A 14,759-nucleotide genomic window follows, 5' to 3' on the forward strand; every position below is an offset into this window, starting at 1 on the left:
ATTTTAAAACAGGATGGACAATTTCAAACATACTGTATGAATAGAATAAACCACAACGCATGACCAAAAAATCCTCAGTATTTTTAAGATTTTATTTTTATGTATAAACACTTTACATAAATTACCTCCTCTGAGACTAATATTCGATGAACAGTTAATTGGAATTCATATAAAAAATCCATAAAGAACTTGTCTCACATAATTTACAAAAAAGTTTGGGTTTTCCTTTGCTTTGTACGACATGATTTTGTTGCGTCAGTTGTTTCTCTTTGCTTTAATTGTATCTTTCCCAAGGAGCACTACAATACCATTAAAAAATTAACAATAAATCTGATATCTCCGGTAGCAGGTCACTGGCAACAATGTCCTCTCAGAAAGCGGCACAGTAAAAGCAGTTGGAATTATTAACAGCAGAATTTCCCAGTTTTGGCTGGTTACTGAGACACATCAGTTCTTATTAAGAGCAAAACTACTTTTTTTTATAAGCAAAGGTCAACCATTCAGAATGAAAACAAACATCTGATTATAGACATTGCCTAGAAAGAAAACCAATAGGCTTTATACATATTAGTCCATTCGAGTGCAGTGATATGCATATGTAAACACATTTCTTTTTTAAACTTTTTTTTTTAATTTTTAAAGCAGATCACCTTTTAAGGTCATTTGTAAAAACAATTTGATTCCACAAACCACCACTCTTTCTCCTTGACTCTTTCTTTTACACAAGAGTTTGAAGTCCATCAAGGTTGTGCTACAGATGCAAATCTGTGTCACGGCCTTGTTAAGGCCTAAGTAGTAGTTATTTTCTACATGTACTCTGTTGTAGCTACGCGTGCCAACACTTCAGTTCGGTTCCCCAAGTAGGAACGGCCACAGGCAGTCTCTTTGGCAGCCGGTAATGAACAGTTTGTTACCTCTTCCCTATTTCGCTTTGTCTTAGGAACTGTATGTTGTTAGCACTGTCGGCTAACTCGGGGTATTGCTCTACAGAGAGTACATAGTACCCATCATAACCTTGTACTTTTCCGGCGCTCAGCAACTGGCGCTTCTCCCCCTCGGTCCACAGTCTCGCCCCCTCCTCGCCGTCGCGCACCCGCTGCTGCTCCCTGGCCCAGGCGCTGGTGAGGGCTCTCTGCCGGGCCTGCTCCAGGACACGTGCCTTCTCCTCGTCCAGGGTCATGCCGTACCGCACGTGCAGCGCCAGGGCGCCGTACTGCATCTCCACGTCCGCGAACCTGCGAGTCCTTCCGTTCACCACCGTGGTGGACTGTGAGACGGTGACGTTGACGCCGTTCTCCAGGGACTTGCGCCCGCTCGTCAGCCGCAGGTTGCCCAGGTCGCTCTCCGGCAGCCCGGTCTTGATGAAGTAGTGGGTGTCCCTGCCCTCGATGGTGAAGTGCAGGTTCTCCAGGTAGAAGGCGTTGTTCAGGATGTCGGCGACCTTGATGCAGTCCTCGTTGGCGATGTTCAGCGCCTTGGTCACCACCCGCCCCTGATTGACGGCCAGCATCACCCCTTTCCCGATGAGCGACTTGACGGTTGCAAACCAGAGCCACGATTTCTCCCTGCTAGATCGGCGCCTATTGAACTGAATCTCCGGCATCTTTCCGAACGACAGGAATGCCTTTGCCTGTCTCACGACTTCTTGCTGAACTCCAGAAACAGACTGCAGAAGAAAGAAGAGCTCACATTATTGATGCAACGCGTAACCTCAGACAGTCTACCTTAGAGCGGTCTGCCAGCCTTTAACGTTTCTAAAAATATATTTGTAGTACGACTTAGGATATCCATATTCCATACAGAAACGATAAATAATACAGCAGCATTAAATCAATGATTTGATTCAATTAATAACTTGAACCTTGAATCCTAACATAAAAAATCTTACAAACTACAAAAATCTGGAGATTTCTGAATTATTGAATGGGAGAAATGTGTAAAAAGGTTTTAAAGGCATAGTTTTTTTAAACTTCTTAAAAAAAGTTTATCTTGGGGCCACTGAAGTTTAGATCTGCAGAACATTTAAATTTTTTTTTAACAATGACAGCTATGAAGAAGGTGAATCTCCACTTCACAGTATTAAGAATTACAGGTATATTTAGCACGCAAACATCAAAGATTTTTTAAATTAGCATTTAACACCAAAATATTAATCGCTGTCTTTATACTGAACTTGTGTGAAATATTATACATGAAGCTTTTTTTAACATCTAAAGGCTGAAATAACACAAATGTGCAAACATTTCAACTGCAAGTTATTGCCTAAGAAGTCCTTTATTTCCCTGTGCCTGTTAGGCATACCTAATAAAAAAATACCTATTACTGCAAATCAAGTACATTCTGGCATGTGAATTAATAATTTGGTTTTATGCCAGAAAAATAACACAGTTTGTAGAGCTCTACAGATGTCCTTTTTGACTGCTTACCGGTAAATCATCCCAAAGCTGACTCTTTTTCAACTCAAAGGAAGGTTCTGTCATATCGAATTTGGGAATAGGAAAGCCAGGGATGGCATTGTGCAGATGGAATCCAAATGTCACCAGCCAGCTGTTGACATCTTTGAAGAGAAAAGAAACAGAAAAAAGTACAGCACTGTCAGGAAAACCTGACTGAAAAACTAAACTAAAAGTCCAACTAAAAATGGGACTTCTCTGCAACTTTCAGTCCAATGGAAATCTAACGCAAACATATAAAAAAATCACTGTTATTATGCATATTTATTATAAAATGTCCTTGCTAATATAAAAGCATTTTGACATAGCATTGGTAAATACAGCTGTTCTGACATTGAAATAAGTACAAGTATAGTATATTCACTATATATATACAATATATACTGTTTCCTTGAAGCCTGTAATAAAGCTAATTTAAATTGTCTATAGCATTACAAGTGCTATATTTAAACACAATTGCAGGATTGCATAAAGCTCTCTGTACACTGTAAAATATCTGCTACAATTTTATATTAAAAAACTCTGATGCTTTCAGAAAATGAGTACTTTATGTTTAATGTTACGTATGACTGCATTATGAATGTACAACTATAACATTCATAGATAATAGGGAAAAAGGGAAGATGATTTTATGTTTGAAATGACAGTATTCCACTGTTCTTAAAAAAGCAACTGTTTTAATATTCTTAACTTCCTAAATATAGCAGACAAGCCAGTTGATTTAAAGCATGAAGATCCAGACATAAAAAAGAAAAACAATCTTTTTTTAATGTGACAAATCCACATCTCAAGGCTTTATCAGATGTATTGTACAAAGGAACAGCCCTGGATATGGTGATCTCTGTTCCAATTAAGAAATAAATATAAACAAATACGTCAAATATGTTGTGCTAATAACGGCAACAAAGTCTCAACTTAAATCTTACCTGTGATATACTCTTTGACGTCGTGCACTTTGCTGACGGGATTGTTGTTCCGAAACATGTAGAGGTTAAATGGTGCAGGGTCCTTTCCCACTTTCATCCAGGTGGTGATGTCGGGGGTGGTCCAGCGTCCTGCCAGGATATCGTAGTCTCGGTCCCCGAAGTGCAGAAGCTTTGTCAGAGGGTCATACAGGCCCCCGTGGAATCCTATGACCAGCTGAAAGTCTGGGTTGGAATCGAAGTAGATTTCTCCGTAAGCCGTGTACTGGACTTGCTTAATCATCAGTCCATTGCTGCTGAAAACGGCCAGGGGCGTTCCTGTGTTGTCACAGGCGATGTAGAACTCCTCTCCACTGCTGATCTCCATGGCGAAGAGGTGTCCTTGCAGGTCGTAGTAGAGGGAGGTGATCTCCGAGCTGGAGTGGTTGTAAACGTGGGTGATCCGGGTCGGGTAGTTGAGGTCGGCATAGAAAAACTGGAGGTGCTGCCCCAGGCTCGTCCTGGTGGAGACCCTCCTCCCAAGGCCGTCGTAGCGGTACTGGATCGTCCAGCCGTTGCCCTTGCTGTACACGCGGACGAGGAGGCCCTTGGAGTTATACTCGAAGATTTCGGCCCCCCTCTGACGCAGGAAACCGTCCTCATCCAGCCGGTACTGAACGTCGCCCAGGCGGGTGATCCTGTCTCTCAAGTCGTAGCGCAGAGGAGTCAGGCGGGCACTGCTGCTGGGATTCAGCAGGTGCAGATTTCCGTTCAGGTCGTAGTTGTACCGCCACATGATCTTCTCGTTCAGGTAGACCGTCTGAAGCTGCCCATCCACATCGTACTCGTAACCGTACTTTGTAGTGTTGGCGAATGGCCCAATTTTGACCTCTCTCTTGGTCACGCGGCCCATGTTGTCATATTGTATGGTTATCCAATACATCAGAGAGCGGAATATTTCATACTGGATCTCTTTGATCCGACCATGATCGTCGAAGTGCTTGGTGTAAGTCATGACGGCTGTGGAAATGATCTGGTTGATGTCGTAGTAGATCACGCCAAACTTGCCAAACTGTTCGACTTTCCCAGAGATGTCATCGAATTGGTAGAGGTCAATGGGCAGAGGCGTTTCATTTATCACACCCTGCATGCTGGTAACGCGGAAGCTGTTGTCATAGGTGTAGTCAAAGCGAGCATTTACCATCCCACCTTCACTGAAGCGGAAGATCTGTCTATCGATTAAAGGGCCAATCTGTCTGTACCTAATGGTGCAGATAAAGCCCTCACTTTGCAGGTTCACAGTTTTAAGGACCCCTGCTGTCTCATCATATGTGAAGCTGACACGCGTGCTGTCATACAAGATCTCGGAGAGCTTATTTTGTCTTCTGTATTTATACAGGACTCGCCTGCCTGTTCCCAAGTGTGACACTTGCAGCAGCTGCCCATCTTCGCTGTAGTCCACAATGACAGAGGCATTGCTTTCAGGGGGACTGTAAATATTGCGGTAATACCCAACTGAGCGAATGGTCTGCATTGTGTGACGGGCCACGCTCGGCATTGTTATGGCAGACAAACGATCCAATAAATCATAATCAAAGATGTACTGGCGTTGACTGTGGAGCAGCAGCACCATTGACTGGAAAGGAAGTAGACAGAATAATTATACACATGGGTATTAAAATGCAAATTAGGTGACAACAGGTATTAACATTCCATTTCGGCAATGATTTCCTTTTTTAATTGAGTTATCCTTGACCTACAAGTCTTTAATGCTGCTCTGTTTAATGTACTTGGATGCATAATTCTAAAGGGTTTTGCAATTATTAGCTCTGGCCTCATAATGCGCTGCTACTTATGTTATAAGGTAGGCTCCATTTAATGTCAAATTCACTTAGCAAAACAGCGGGTAATTAAACCTTTTGCATATTGGTAAGAAGCACAAGAATTTTATGTCAGAAAAAAGGACGGTTAGGAAATTAAAATCACACTAATTTTGGTGCGGCTTGATCTTTACATCTCTTTTTACGAGCAGCTGGTTAGAGATAAAGTAATCAGATTCACTTTGTCATTAAAAGAGCTCTCGGCATTTCTGTTCAGTGTTGCCTGGAGGTAACACAAATACATCACGCTTGAAATGAAAGCAACACACTGGATGATGCAGGAGACAGTCCAGCAGGTACACCTCCCCTAAACTCTTCTTCTTAAAATTCATAGCATATGAGGCTGTGTCATTTTACTGGTAAAAAAACCCATCTTTCCCGGTTTGTTAGAAACATTTCTTTCATCCTCTGAGGCGCAAATCACCAGACTATTTCCATATGCATCTCTGACTGTATGTGTGCCTGTGGTGGGAGACCGGAGTGCCGGGCAGAATCCGTCACCTTGTCATCCATACTTGGAAGGACTTTGCTTGAGCTCCCTAGGCTCTCAATATGGCATATGTTTCCAAGATGATATCCTTCTTCTTGGTCACGCCACCTGCACTTGTGTCAGGCAGTGCTAAGAAAACTATGCATATGTAACACCTACACTTTTTACTTTACTTTTCATTGGTTGGATTCTTCTTAGTTCATCCACTGAATTTAAAAGAAGAACTCTGCAAATATGGTACATATAATTACAAGGCCAATTCATTCTAGAAAAACACTTTTCAGCACAGATGGAACTGCCGACTTAGACCTTCAAGCTATTAAAATAACATGATGTTCTCTCTTCGCACTGTAATGCTAGTATATTTTTCAAACTTTTATGTGTGATTAAAGTTACTTAATTCCAAAACTAGAGATATTCCAGTATTAAGTTAAATGTAACAAAGTGGTTTAAACATCCTTGTTAAAACAGTCTTGAGAATTTGCCATTGTTGGAGTATATATAAATTATATACACATCTGTATAGATATATCTGACGTGTCAGCTGCTTTCTGCTTTCCAGCAGTTCTCATTTTTCAACCCAGACTTCTTGCTTTATAAGTTTGAAACCCTTGTTATCCATCTCTTGGTGCACAAACATCCACAACAACAAGCAATTTTCCCTCTTAAATTGCTTCTCAAGGCCACAAGGAATAACAATCTATTGCTCCTCTCCTACCTTGTGGGATTCTCAACTATTTACTGTAAGAGTCCAGCTACTGGACACATTTCCAAGCTCGCAGACCAAAAAATCTGTTCCCAGGAATCTAGTGAAAGCACCTTCTTTTGTCAAAACATCTCACTCATTTGTGTAAAATCACAATGCTGTAATAATACCCACTCCTTTCACACGGCTTTTAAACACGGAAACTGTAAGAACGATAACTATTTTTGTGTGTTGTGTATTTCTACCCATGTACTGTAGTTCTGGTGCTACATTAAAGGATAAAGACATCTGACCTTTTCAAGGTACGTGTAACTCCATATCTTCCCATCAGCAAACACCCGGGAGACAAGCCTGCCTTGGTCGTCATATTCCACTCTCTCACTTGTGGGGCCTCTCTGCATGCTTGTGATCTGTCCTGTGGCCGAGTAAGTGATGTTGACAGACATCATCTTGCTGCTAGGCACCCAACGGGTAGGGTGACCCGAAGAGTCATAAATTATCTTCAGCAGAAATTTACGGTGGTCATCATAGATCTTCTCTGTCTGGGAGGTTCGGTCGTAGTCCACAGAGAGGAGATTCCTGCCATTCACCTTTTAAAAACACAAACACAACTCTTGTCGAAGCCAATCGGAAAAGCCTCAAAGCCACCCACTTATTGCTTCTCAATGACCTGCTATTGTTTAAACACCATTTACTGTGATTGATTCTCTTTGACAGTAAATTAATTTTGGGAGTTCTTGATGTAAGTGGAAGGCATTAGATTAACTGCTTTTTTAAAGGGTTTCATTAAACTGAAAGACAGTCTGGCATTTGTTCAAACTCTTTTAAATTAAGCCCCTCAGAATTTACCCAACCGGTAAAAAGAAATATTAGAGTGTATCCATGCAAAGTTTCCCTCTACAGGAGCCATTCATTTAAAGATGACAAGCTTTAGAAGTGGAAGCAGAGCAAATCATATTCTGACCCCAGTCCAATTTATTTCATATATATATAAAAAACAATGTCGCTTTATTAATGCTGTGGGAGTACCTCAGTCCCACATGTTTGTGTTGCTGGGAAAACACAAGATATTGATGGAAGCCTTGCGTTCGGAGGAATTTAGTTGACGTGAAACTCAAAATCACTTGAAAATGAGAATTGGGCTTTTTTGTGAGAGAAATGACTGGTAGATTTTAAGGCATAAATGAAACTGTGAAATAATACATGCAACACACCATCATAACTTAAAAGTACAGTTAATTATGTACTATAGTAGTGGAAATGCTTGAAATTCAAACTTTTTATTCTAACTTGTAAAAATGTATTACTTACTATATTTTTTCTTTGGGAGAAATCTACCTAACCGAATAATAAGAATAATTATTTTTTAAGAATCTCAGAATTTGGCACCTCCTGTTTTTTCTATGTATATGCTTGGAATCTAAATGAAGATGCACCCAACGAACAAAATTAAGTTGGATATAAATAGCATATTTTGCTTGTTTTCTGAAAAGTGTGACTATGAGAAGTACGGTATGGGTTGTGGGCGATTTCTTTTGTTGCTGTGGAACCTTCCTAGTTCTGGAACAAAGAAGAATACGAGGCCCTGATTCTGGTATCCAGAATCCTCAAACACAATGACACTAGGCTTCTTCAGAACCAGCGGAGAACCAGAAACCAGAGGACACAAGCTGAAACTACTATATGTGGAAGAGTCTTTAAAACGGAGAGCAATAAGCTCTTACACAAAGGGGTTGTAGGAGTATGGAACAAGCTGCCCGGCCATGTGATCAAAGCAACACACTGGCTTCTCTTAAGAGCTTCTGGATGCGATCCTTGATCATCAATCCGATCAGTTATCTACCAGCAACCAAACGAGCTAGATAGATCAGATTGGCAGCCTCTTATTTAGAGCCACTGCTCTCACAAGACCACTATTTAAGCGCTCTGTAGCCAAAAACGTGCAATCGGGACCATTCTTGATTTCTAGGACACTGTAGTCCTTGTGGGCGGCATGGTAGTGGTGGTGCAGTGGTTTGCATTGGGGCCGTCAGTTGCCGAGGTGCTATCTGCATAGAGTTTTATATTATCCATGTGCTCTTGGATGGAATGGTTCAGTCCAAAGACATACTGGAAGGTTAATTAGCTTCTGGGAAAACTGTCCCTGGTCTGAGCCTGCGTGTGTATGTGTCTGCGTGTCCCCCGCGAAACCCTGCCATGCGCCTGTTGCTTGCTGGCATAGGCTCTGGCTCTCCTGCGACCCTGTCCTAGGTAAAGCAGCCATGAAATGGATGGATGTATGCAGTGCTCGTATTTTGGGTAATATTTACTTTTATTAAACTTTTCTAGGGAGATTTCCCTCACCCGAAGTTTCCTTCCAAACACGTTGACCTTGCCTCTGGTCTGCTCCTTACGGAAACGCCACTCCACCAGGTTCTGACCGTTCTCCCCAGGCAGTGTCATGTTGCGCCGGGCCACTGTTGGGTTGGCAGTGCCCGCCAGAATGTGAGGCTCCGTCTGGTAATGGGTATCCATGCCATTAGCATAAAGAACCCTCAGGGAGTTGTCAAAGCCAACCTGGTAACTGTTTCTTAACTGGTCTGAAGGGGAAAGAAATGTCATGAAAAGGAGAAAAAAGGGTCAAAAACAGATCTTCAAACATCACAACTGTATTTGACTTTAAAATGTTCAATCGCCAGTTATTTTTTATGCCTAATTGGGCACGGTCAGTTGTGTCAGCTCACATGAAACCCACACATGAAAAATATGGGAGGGCAGACAGGCTGCTGGTAAAAATGTATTACTTCCTTGAAAGAGCCCACCTGATGAGCTATTCATCTTCAGACAGGCTCTGCTGTGGCATGCAGGAGGTTCTGTATGCCACATTCCTCTCGGAGCTTGCAGCAAACAGAAAACGTGCGGAATTCAAGACAGATGAGGAATCATAGGCTTGGCTCATCTCTGTCAAGTACCGCAGTTGGGGGAGGCTTCTGTTTTATGTGAGGATGGGGTCAGAAAACCTTTTATCCCTTTACTGTGCATGGAAAGACCTGCCCAGTTTCTCCTAAACCTACACCAACAGATTTTCTACATCTCAAGAGATACAAAGACATGAATCGATGATGATCCTTCAAGGAATAATCTGTACAATTAATCTTTCTGAGGGCAAAAATAAGTTGCCGAAGAACCAGGAGTTCATAAGCCGGCAATCTCCAAGCAGAGCGAAGGGATTCTTATTTATACAATCAGGAAAAAAAACAAAACACAGCGCCGAGAAGCCATTCATTAGCTGTGTGTAGCACAAGCTGTTTGTCTTCACAATGATGAATTGCTGTGGGTTAGTGCGCATTGTCCTGGTGGTATTACTAAAACAAAACAAAACAAAACAAAACCGTATTGTCATTTTCTTCCTGAACTGCCAGGAAGCTCCCCTACCTTGAACCAGAGTGTAGAACGAATCAATGGATGAGAGGTTAGTGGTGATGCTGACGTCCTCATCCCTCCCTGAAGTCTCAATGCCCACAGTGATAGCCCTTTCCATTTCCCCGTGGAGACTGGTCACGACTCCCGTTGGAAAAGTCACATTCGTTAGGCGGCCTTCGCTGTCATAGCTTAAGGAAGACCGTAGTTAATTGAGTAAACCGCTCTGAGGTCATGTAGCGCTGCCTCAATTCAAAAGCAGAACACTCTAAAACAAGTACCTGGGGAATCTAAAAAAAATGTTTTATCTCTTATTCTGTCCTAGCTGCTTAAAACTACAAACCTTACAACACTGACACTCTCCCAGAAAGAAAGAAGTAGAAATTGCATGCTAAGTCAAATGACGATAAATTTCACACCCTGCCACAATACTCCAGTGAGTCATTCCTGTGATAAAGGCTGCAGTCATTAATGATCTTTAGAAGCGAACAGTGTGTAACCTGAAAAAGAATTATATTTAATGCCAACTGAACTGCTAAAGGCTACAACTGAAAGCTTATTACAGTACAGTTTTACCATACCGCTCTCATGTACAGCTAGCAGACCCAGAATTCAACTTATTATTACTAACACTCCGTAGGCAAACATAAAAAAAAACCTAAATGGCAGCTAAAGAAAAAACTAGGTTAAAAAAACTGCAGATCTCAATGTGGACTAGGGTACAATACATTTTTTGTAAAAAAAATGCGTATCACTGTTAATTCGTAACAATAAAGTCACGTACATTGAGAACAGCCGCGGTTTGTCAATCTATGTGTGCCTGCATGGCAAGCCAGAGCGATTTGCCCTGTTGCACGCCTCCCACATCACATCCTACCCTCTACTGCTTTCGCATCATCAGTTCACATGAGCAGCCCGGGGAGGAGCTGCAGTCCGTCAGTGCAGCGTTCTCACATAGCAAATTCACGTCAGCTACACTCCACGTAAGCGATCGGTACCAGGTGCGTCCGGTATCGGAGTGAATACAAGCAACCAACCAACCGCATAGCATTCACTTTCAGTAATGTTGCACACTGATCACACAGAGGTTCTGCTGGTAAATCTGTAAAGATTATACATTGCCAATATCCAGGGGGCTGTCATTCGTGTTTGTGGGCAGACTGCAGTCCTGCAGCCAGGTGACACTGAGTAATGATATTATAATTGCAGGGGAGCTTGCATCGGATTGTGCTGGCTCTGAGTCATCTTATGGCTGTAATTGGGTCTTCTAAGATGCCCAGCTGTATCAGCAGCCTTAGCTGTTTGGAAGCCTTGCTCCCATCAACATCCTCTTTTTTCTCTTACTGGACTCAGTCAGCGTGATTAAAAACAGCAAAGCTCTGCGCTGTTTAAACAGTGTCACACTGTCAGTTTTGCGAGTGCAAACGGCCATGCGTGAAGTTCTTAACACACGTGTGTTGTCATTTTCCTAGTCGGGAGGTAACAAGAATAGCTAAAAGGGGGCTTTACAGTACCTCTGACTGTCTACAGCCATATTACAAATTATCACTATACTGTATATAGTTTTTATATATATAGTTCCATATTACCATATTTATACAGCTCATAGTTTAATAATTGGAGGTGAAGAAAACTTTTGAGCACATATCATCAGGCTTATAGATCTTCCTATATGAAATAATATTATAACACAGTAGAATCCAGTAATTAGTGTTAATTATATTTAAAAACATACAATAATTTTGCTCACCGATTAATAAAATAAATCTGCATTCATAATGGTTTTCTACGCTGAAGGTGTCACATTGTCTTTTTTCCTCCCTATAAGATCTTCACCTTTATCCAAAAATGTATAGAGCACAATTTATTCCATTGCCAGTATCCTAAGTAGTATAGATGTTATGCTATGTGCCGAAGTGGAGTATATGGAATGCATCTGAAACTCCTTAAAGGACATCTGTCCACAGAAGAAATAAAGTATGACAAAGTTACTGGTCCTGCTCTACTAGCGTGACATGCAGTACCAGGTTTAATGACTTCTGAGGTGCTTTCATTCCATTTCAGTGTGATGGGCAGCGTACTAGTTGAACTGAGACAACATACCATACCAGTGAGTCATACATGCTGGTGGGTTGTTACAGCACTAATAGTCGAGTTTATGATTTGTGTGAAACTTGAAGGAACAAGAACAACAGCTCGTCAGCTGTGTTGGGCCATTAAGGAGCATTGCTTGTACTCAACAAACCCATGGTGGGAATTTGTCCATTAATACTTGTCAGTCTAGAAATAGCTACAGAGGATCACCGACTACTCTTTAATGATGATAATATTTAGTGTCGGCTTTACAACTGGGAAGCCTTCACTGAATTGCACACCTAGACTCCGTATACCGCTCCGTCTGCTCTGGCCTATTGATATTTTGAGTGACTGCTGAAAGGCCTGTCTGCCGTTTCTGGACGGCTGCCAGTACCACTGGTTTTTGATTAATTTCCAGGTCCATTTTATCTACTCTTTTTCCATTCCCTGTCAAAGCTTCACAATGACGCTGTGTGGGCCCTGCAAACAGCACACATCAAAGCCAGCTGCAAGTCATCGGTCAAACTAAGGTACACCTCATCGGGAAAAAAACCCAAGCAGGAACAAAAACGTAAAAAGTAAATACGTGGCTGTATATAAGTGCAATTTTAATAACCTAATTTTAGTTACGCAACTGATTCTGCATGCACTTATGTTTTAAAATGACGACCGCAAATTTCATTTTATACACAGTCATTTGCAATACTGTGGACACATCTGAGAATCCACATACACAGTTAACATAAAAAATAATAATTCTTCGCCAGCACAGAAAGTGCTACAACATTTCAGTCAACGGTGACATTTCTGACAGCAGAATGAGACATTAGCGTGAAATAAATTGCACACACTGCCTGCTGTGCTGCCACCACCAACTTGCTTGCCTGAAAAGAAACAGAACTTGAACTCACACTGGAAGCCGTCAGCTGCTGTTAGCCGGGTAATGATTCATACTCACTCAAAAAAAGTGGTCCATCCAATCTCGATGCTCTTTGTTGCCAAAAGGCCACTGCTGCCATGATAGGTGAAGAGAACCAGATCCTGGCCCTGGGCAGTGAGAGACTTCAATCCTCCATTGGTCCCAATAGTGAGCTGTATGACCTGCTTATCTGGAGAGACCACCCTGACCGGTATGCGGTTCGTGTCTCTCCTGATACGGAGGGTGTTCCCGTTACTGTCTGTGACGGCGGTGATATCATTGTCATTACTGTAGCTGAAGTTATACTTGTAGTCCCCAGTAATCAGGCTCATGGTGTACTGGTGAGTGCCGTTGATGTCGAAGACGTACAGCTCTTGGTCTGCAGGAGAGGCCACCTCGTAGTAGTTCATCAAATTTAACAGCGGCTTATTCTTTAAGACAGCCCGGATCCTAATGTTCCCCAGGTCGGCTATGTATAACGTCCCGTCAGGCGACACCACGAGGGACGAAGGCGCGTTCAGCTTGGCGTCTTTGGCGTACCCGTCCCCGGTCAGATAGCAGTCGCAGTTGGCATCGTCCTTGCAGTCGCAGTCCGACGGGGAGCCCGCCAGGAGCGAGATCTCGCCATCGGTCGTCACCTGCCTAATGCGGTTGATCTTCTTCTCGTCCGTCTCCGCTATGTAGAGCACGCCGCTGTACGACACCGCGATGGCGCTGGCGGACTCCAGGGTGGTCTGAACGGCCCGCTTGCCCATGGCGTACTCGATCCCCGGGACCTGGCAGTGCATCGGCCGGCCGGCCGCGATGCGCACCTGGCGGTTCTCTGTGATCTGGAGCACGACGTTGTTGTCCAGAACGTAAATGGAGTTATCCATGGGGTTGATGGCCAGGTCCGTAGGCCACTCCAAGCGAACCTTAACAAAACACAGAAAAAAAAGTAAGCAACGCACATTATGAATCAAGAGGTATTCATGCTTCTGGAGAGCAGTGTTGTAGCCTGACAGTGATATACAGGACTATTTTACTCCCAGGGATTAAATACACTTTGTGCTTTTGTGTTGCGTGTTCTGATTTGATTTGCCTGCTTGATGTTTCCTCTTTGACTTGCAGTAGCTGGGTCTGGCCATGAATTAGCTGTATGGAGTTAAGCTTCTTATAATCCTGTTTTTTTGTTCATCTGACAATTTGTGTGCCTCCACAAAGGTACTGATAACACTGTGACAAATCCCCTCCCTACACACTTTGACTCTACCCATGAAATGAAGCTTTAGTTCTGGAAACATTTTTAGCTTTAACCTGGTAGGTCAAACATTTCTGCAAGGGGAAAATAAAATAATGATTAGGCCATGTGTAGTTAATTATAAGAAATAAAATCATACCCTTTATATTGTAATTGCACTTACATGAGTAAGTAAATACATGAGTAAGAGACACATACACATGTGTAGGACATACAGTACATATACATTCCAGTTTGACTGTGACATAATGATGACTCTTCAGAAGGTTACAAATGTAAACCACAGAAAATTCCTAACTAATCAGTGATAAAAAAATCCAGTTTGATCTTTTTTTTGACCAGCTAGATAGCTTTTGAGAGTTTTAAAATTCAAATCTCTACTGCTACAGGTTTACAGGAGAGTGTTACAGAATCAGAGGAGGCTGCATTACAAATCATTCAGGCAAGTCAATAAAGTGTATGAATTCTTTTAATATTGATGCACTAGAGCTCAGTGCTCTGTGGACTTCAGCCATGTGGTCCCAGGGGTATTGGGGGTTTGAATTCTGGTCTCAGTGGTAATTAAATTGGTGACAAGTGCTGTCTTTGTTTGTTTTTGCTCCATTGGATCAAAATATACCCTGCCACACACTGTAGTTCTCTCCCCACCCAGGAGTAATGACTTATGAATAACTTAGCTCCTCCAAGGGGGATG

At 42.4% G+C, this 14,759-nt stretch overlaps 1 protein-coding gene across 3 annotated transcripts in view; it reads right to left on the bottom strand.

Annotated features, from left to right (window-relative positions):
• Positions 1 to 71: 71 nt before the first annotated feature.
• LOC148840435 (teneurin-3) overlaps positions 72 to 14,759 on the bottom strand; it is a 276,657-nt gene continuing 261,969 nt past the window's right edge. For 2 of the 3 annotated variants that reach the window (XM_088919813.1, XM_088919804.1), the window contains 7 exons: positions 12,865 to 13,739; positions 9,846 to 10,021; positions 8,775 to 9,010; positions 6,725 to 7,021; positions 3,380 to 4,991; positions 2,427 to 2,557; positions 72 to 1,666 (listed from right to left, as the gene is read on the bottom strand). In XM_088919813.1, coding sequence (XP_088775939.1) covers positions 911 to 1,666; positions 2,427 to 2,557; positions 3,380 to 4,991; positions 6,725 to 7,021; positions 8,775 to 9,010; positions 9,846 to 10,021; positions 12,865 to 13,739 — 4,083 coding nt within the window. In that variant the 3' untranslated portion in view covers positions 72 to 910. The remainder of the gene's footprint in view (positions 1,667 to 2,426; positions 2,558 to 3,379; positions 4,992 to 6,724; positions 7,022 to 8,774; positions 9,011 to 9,845; positions 10,022 to 12,864; positions 13,740 to 14,759) is intronic. The other variant, XM_088919821.1, reaches the window with a different exon arrangement.

Source organism: Atractosteus spatula, chromosome 1 (genome assembly GCF_055471065.1).
Source record: "Atractosteus spatula isolate fAtrSpa1 chromosome 1, fAtrSpa1.hap1, whole genome shotgun sequence".
NCBI lineage: Eukaryota > Metazoa > Chordata > Actinopteri > Semionotiformes > Lepisosteidae > Atractosteus > Atractosteus spatula.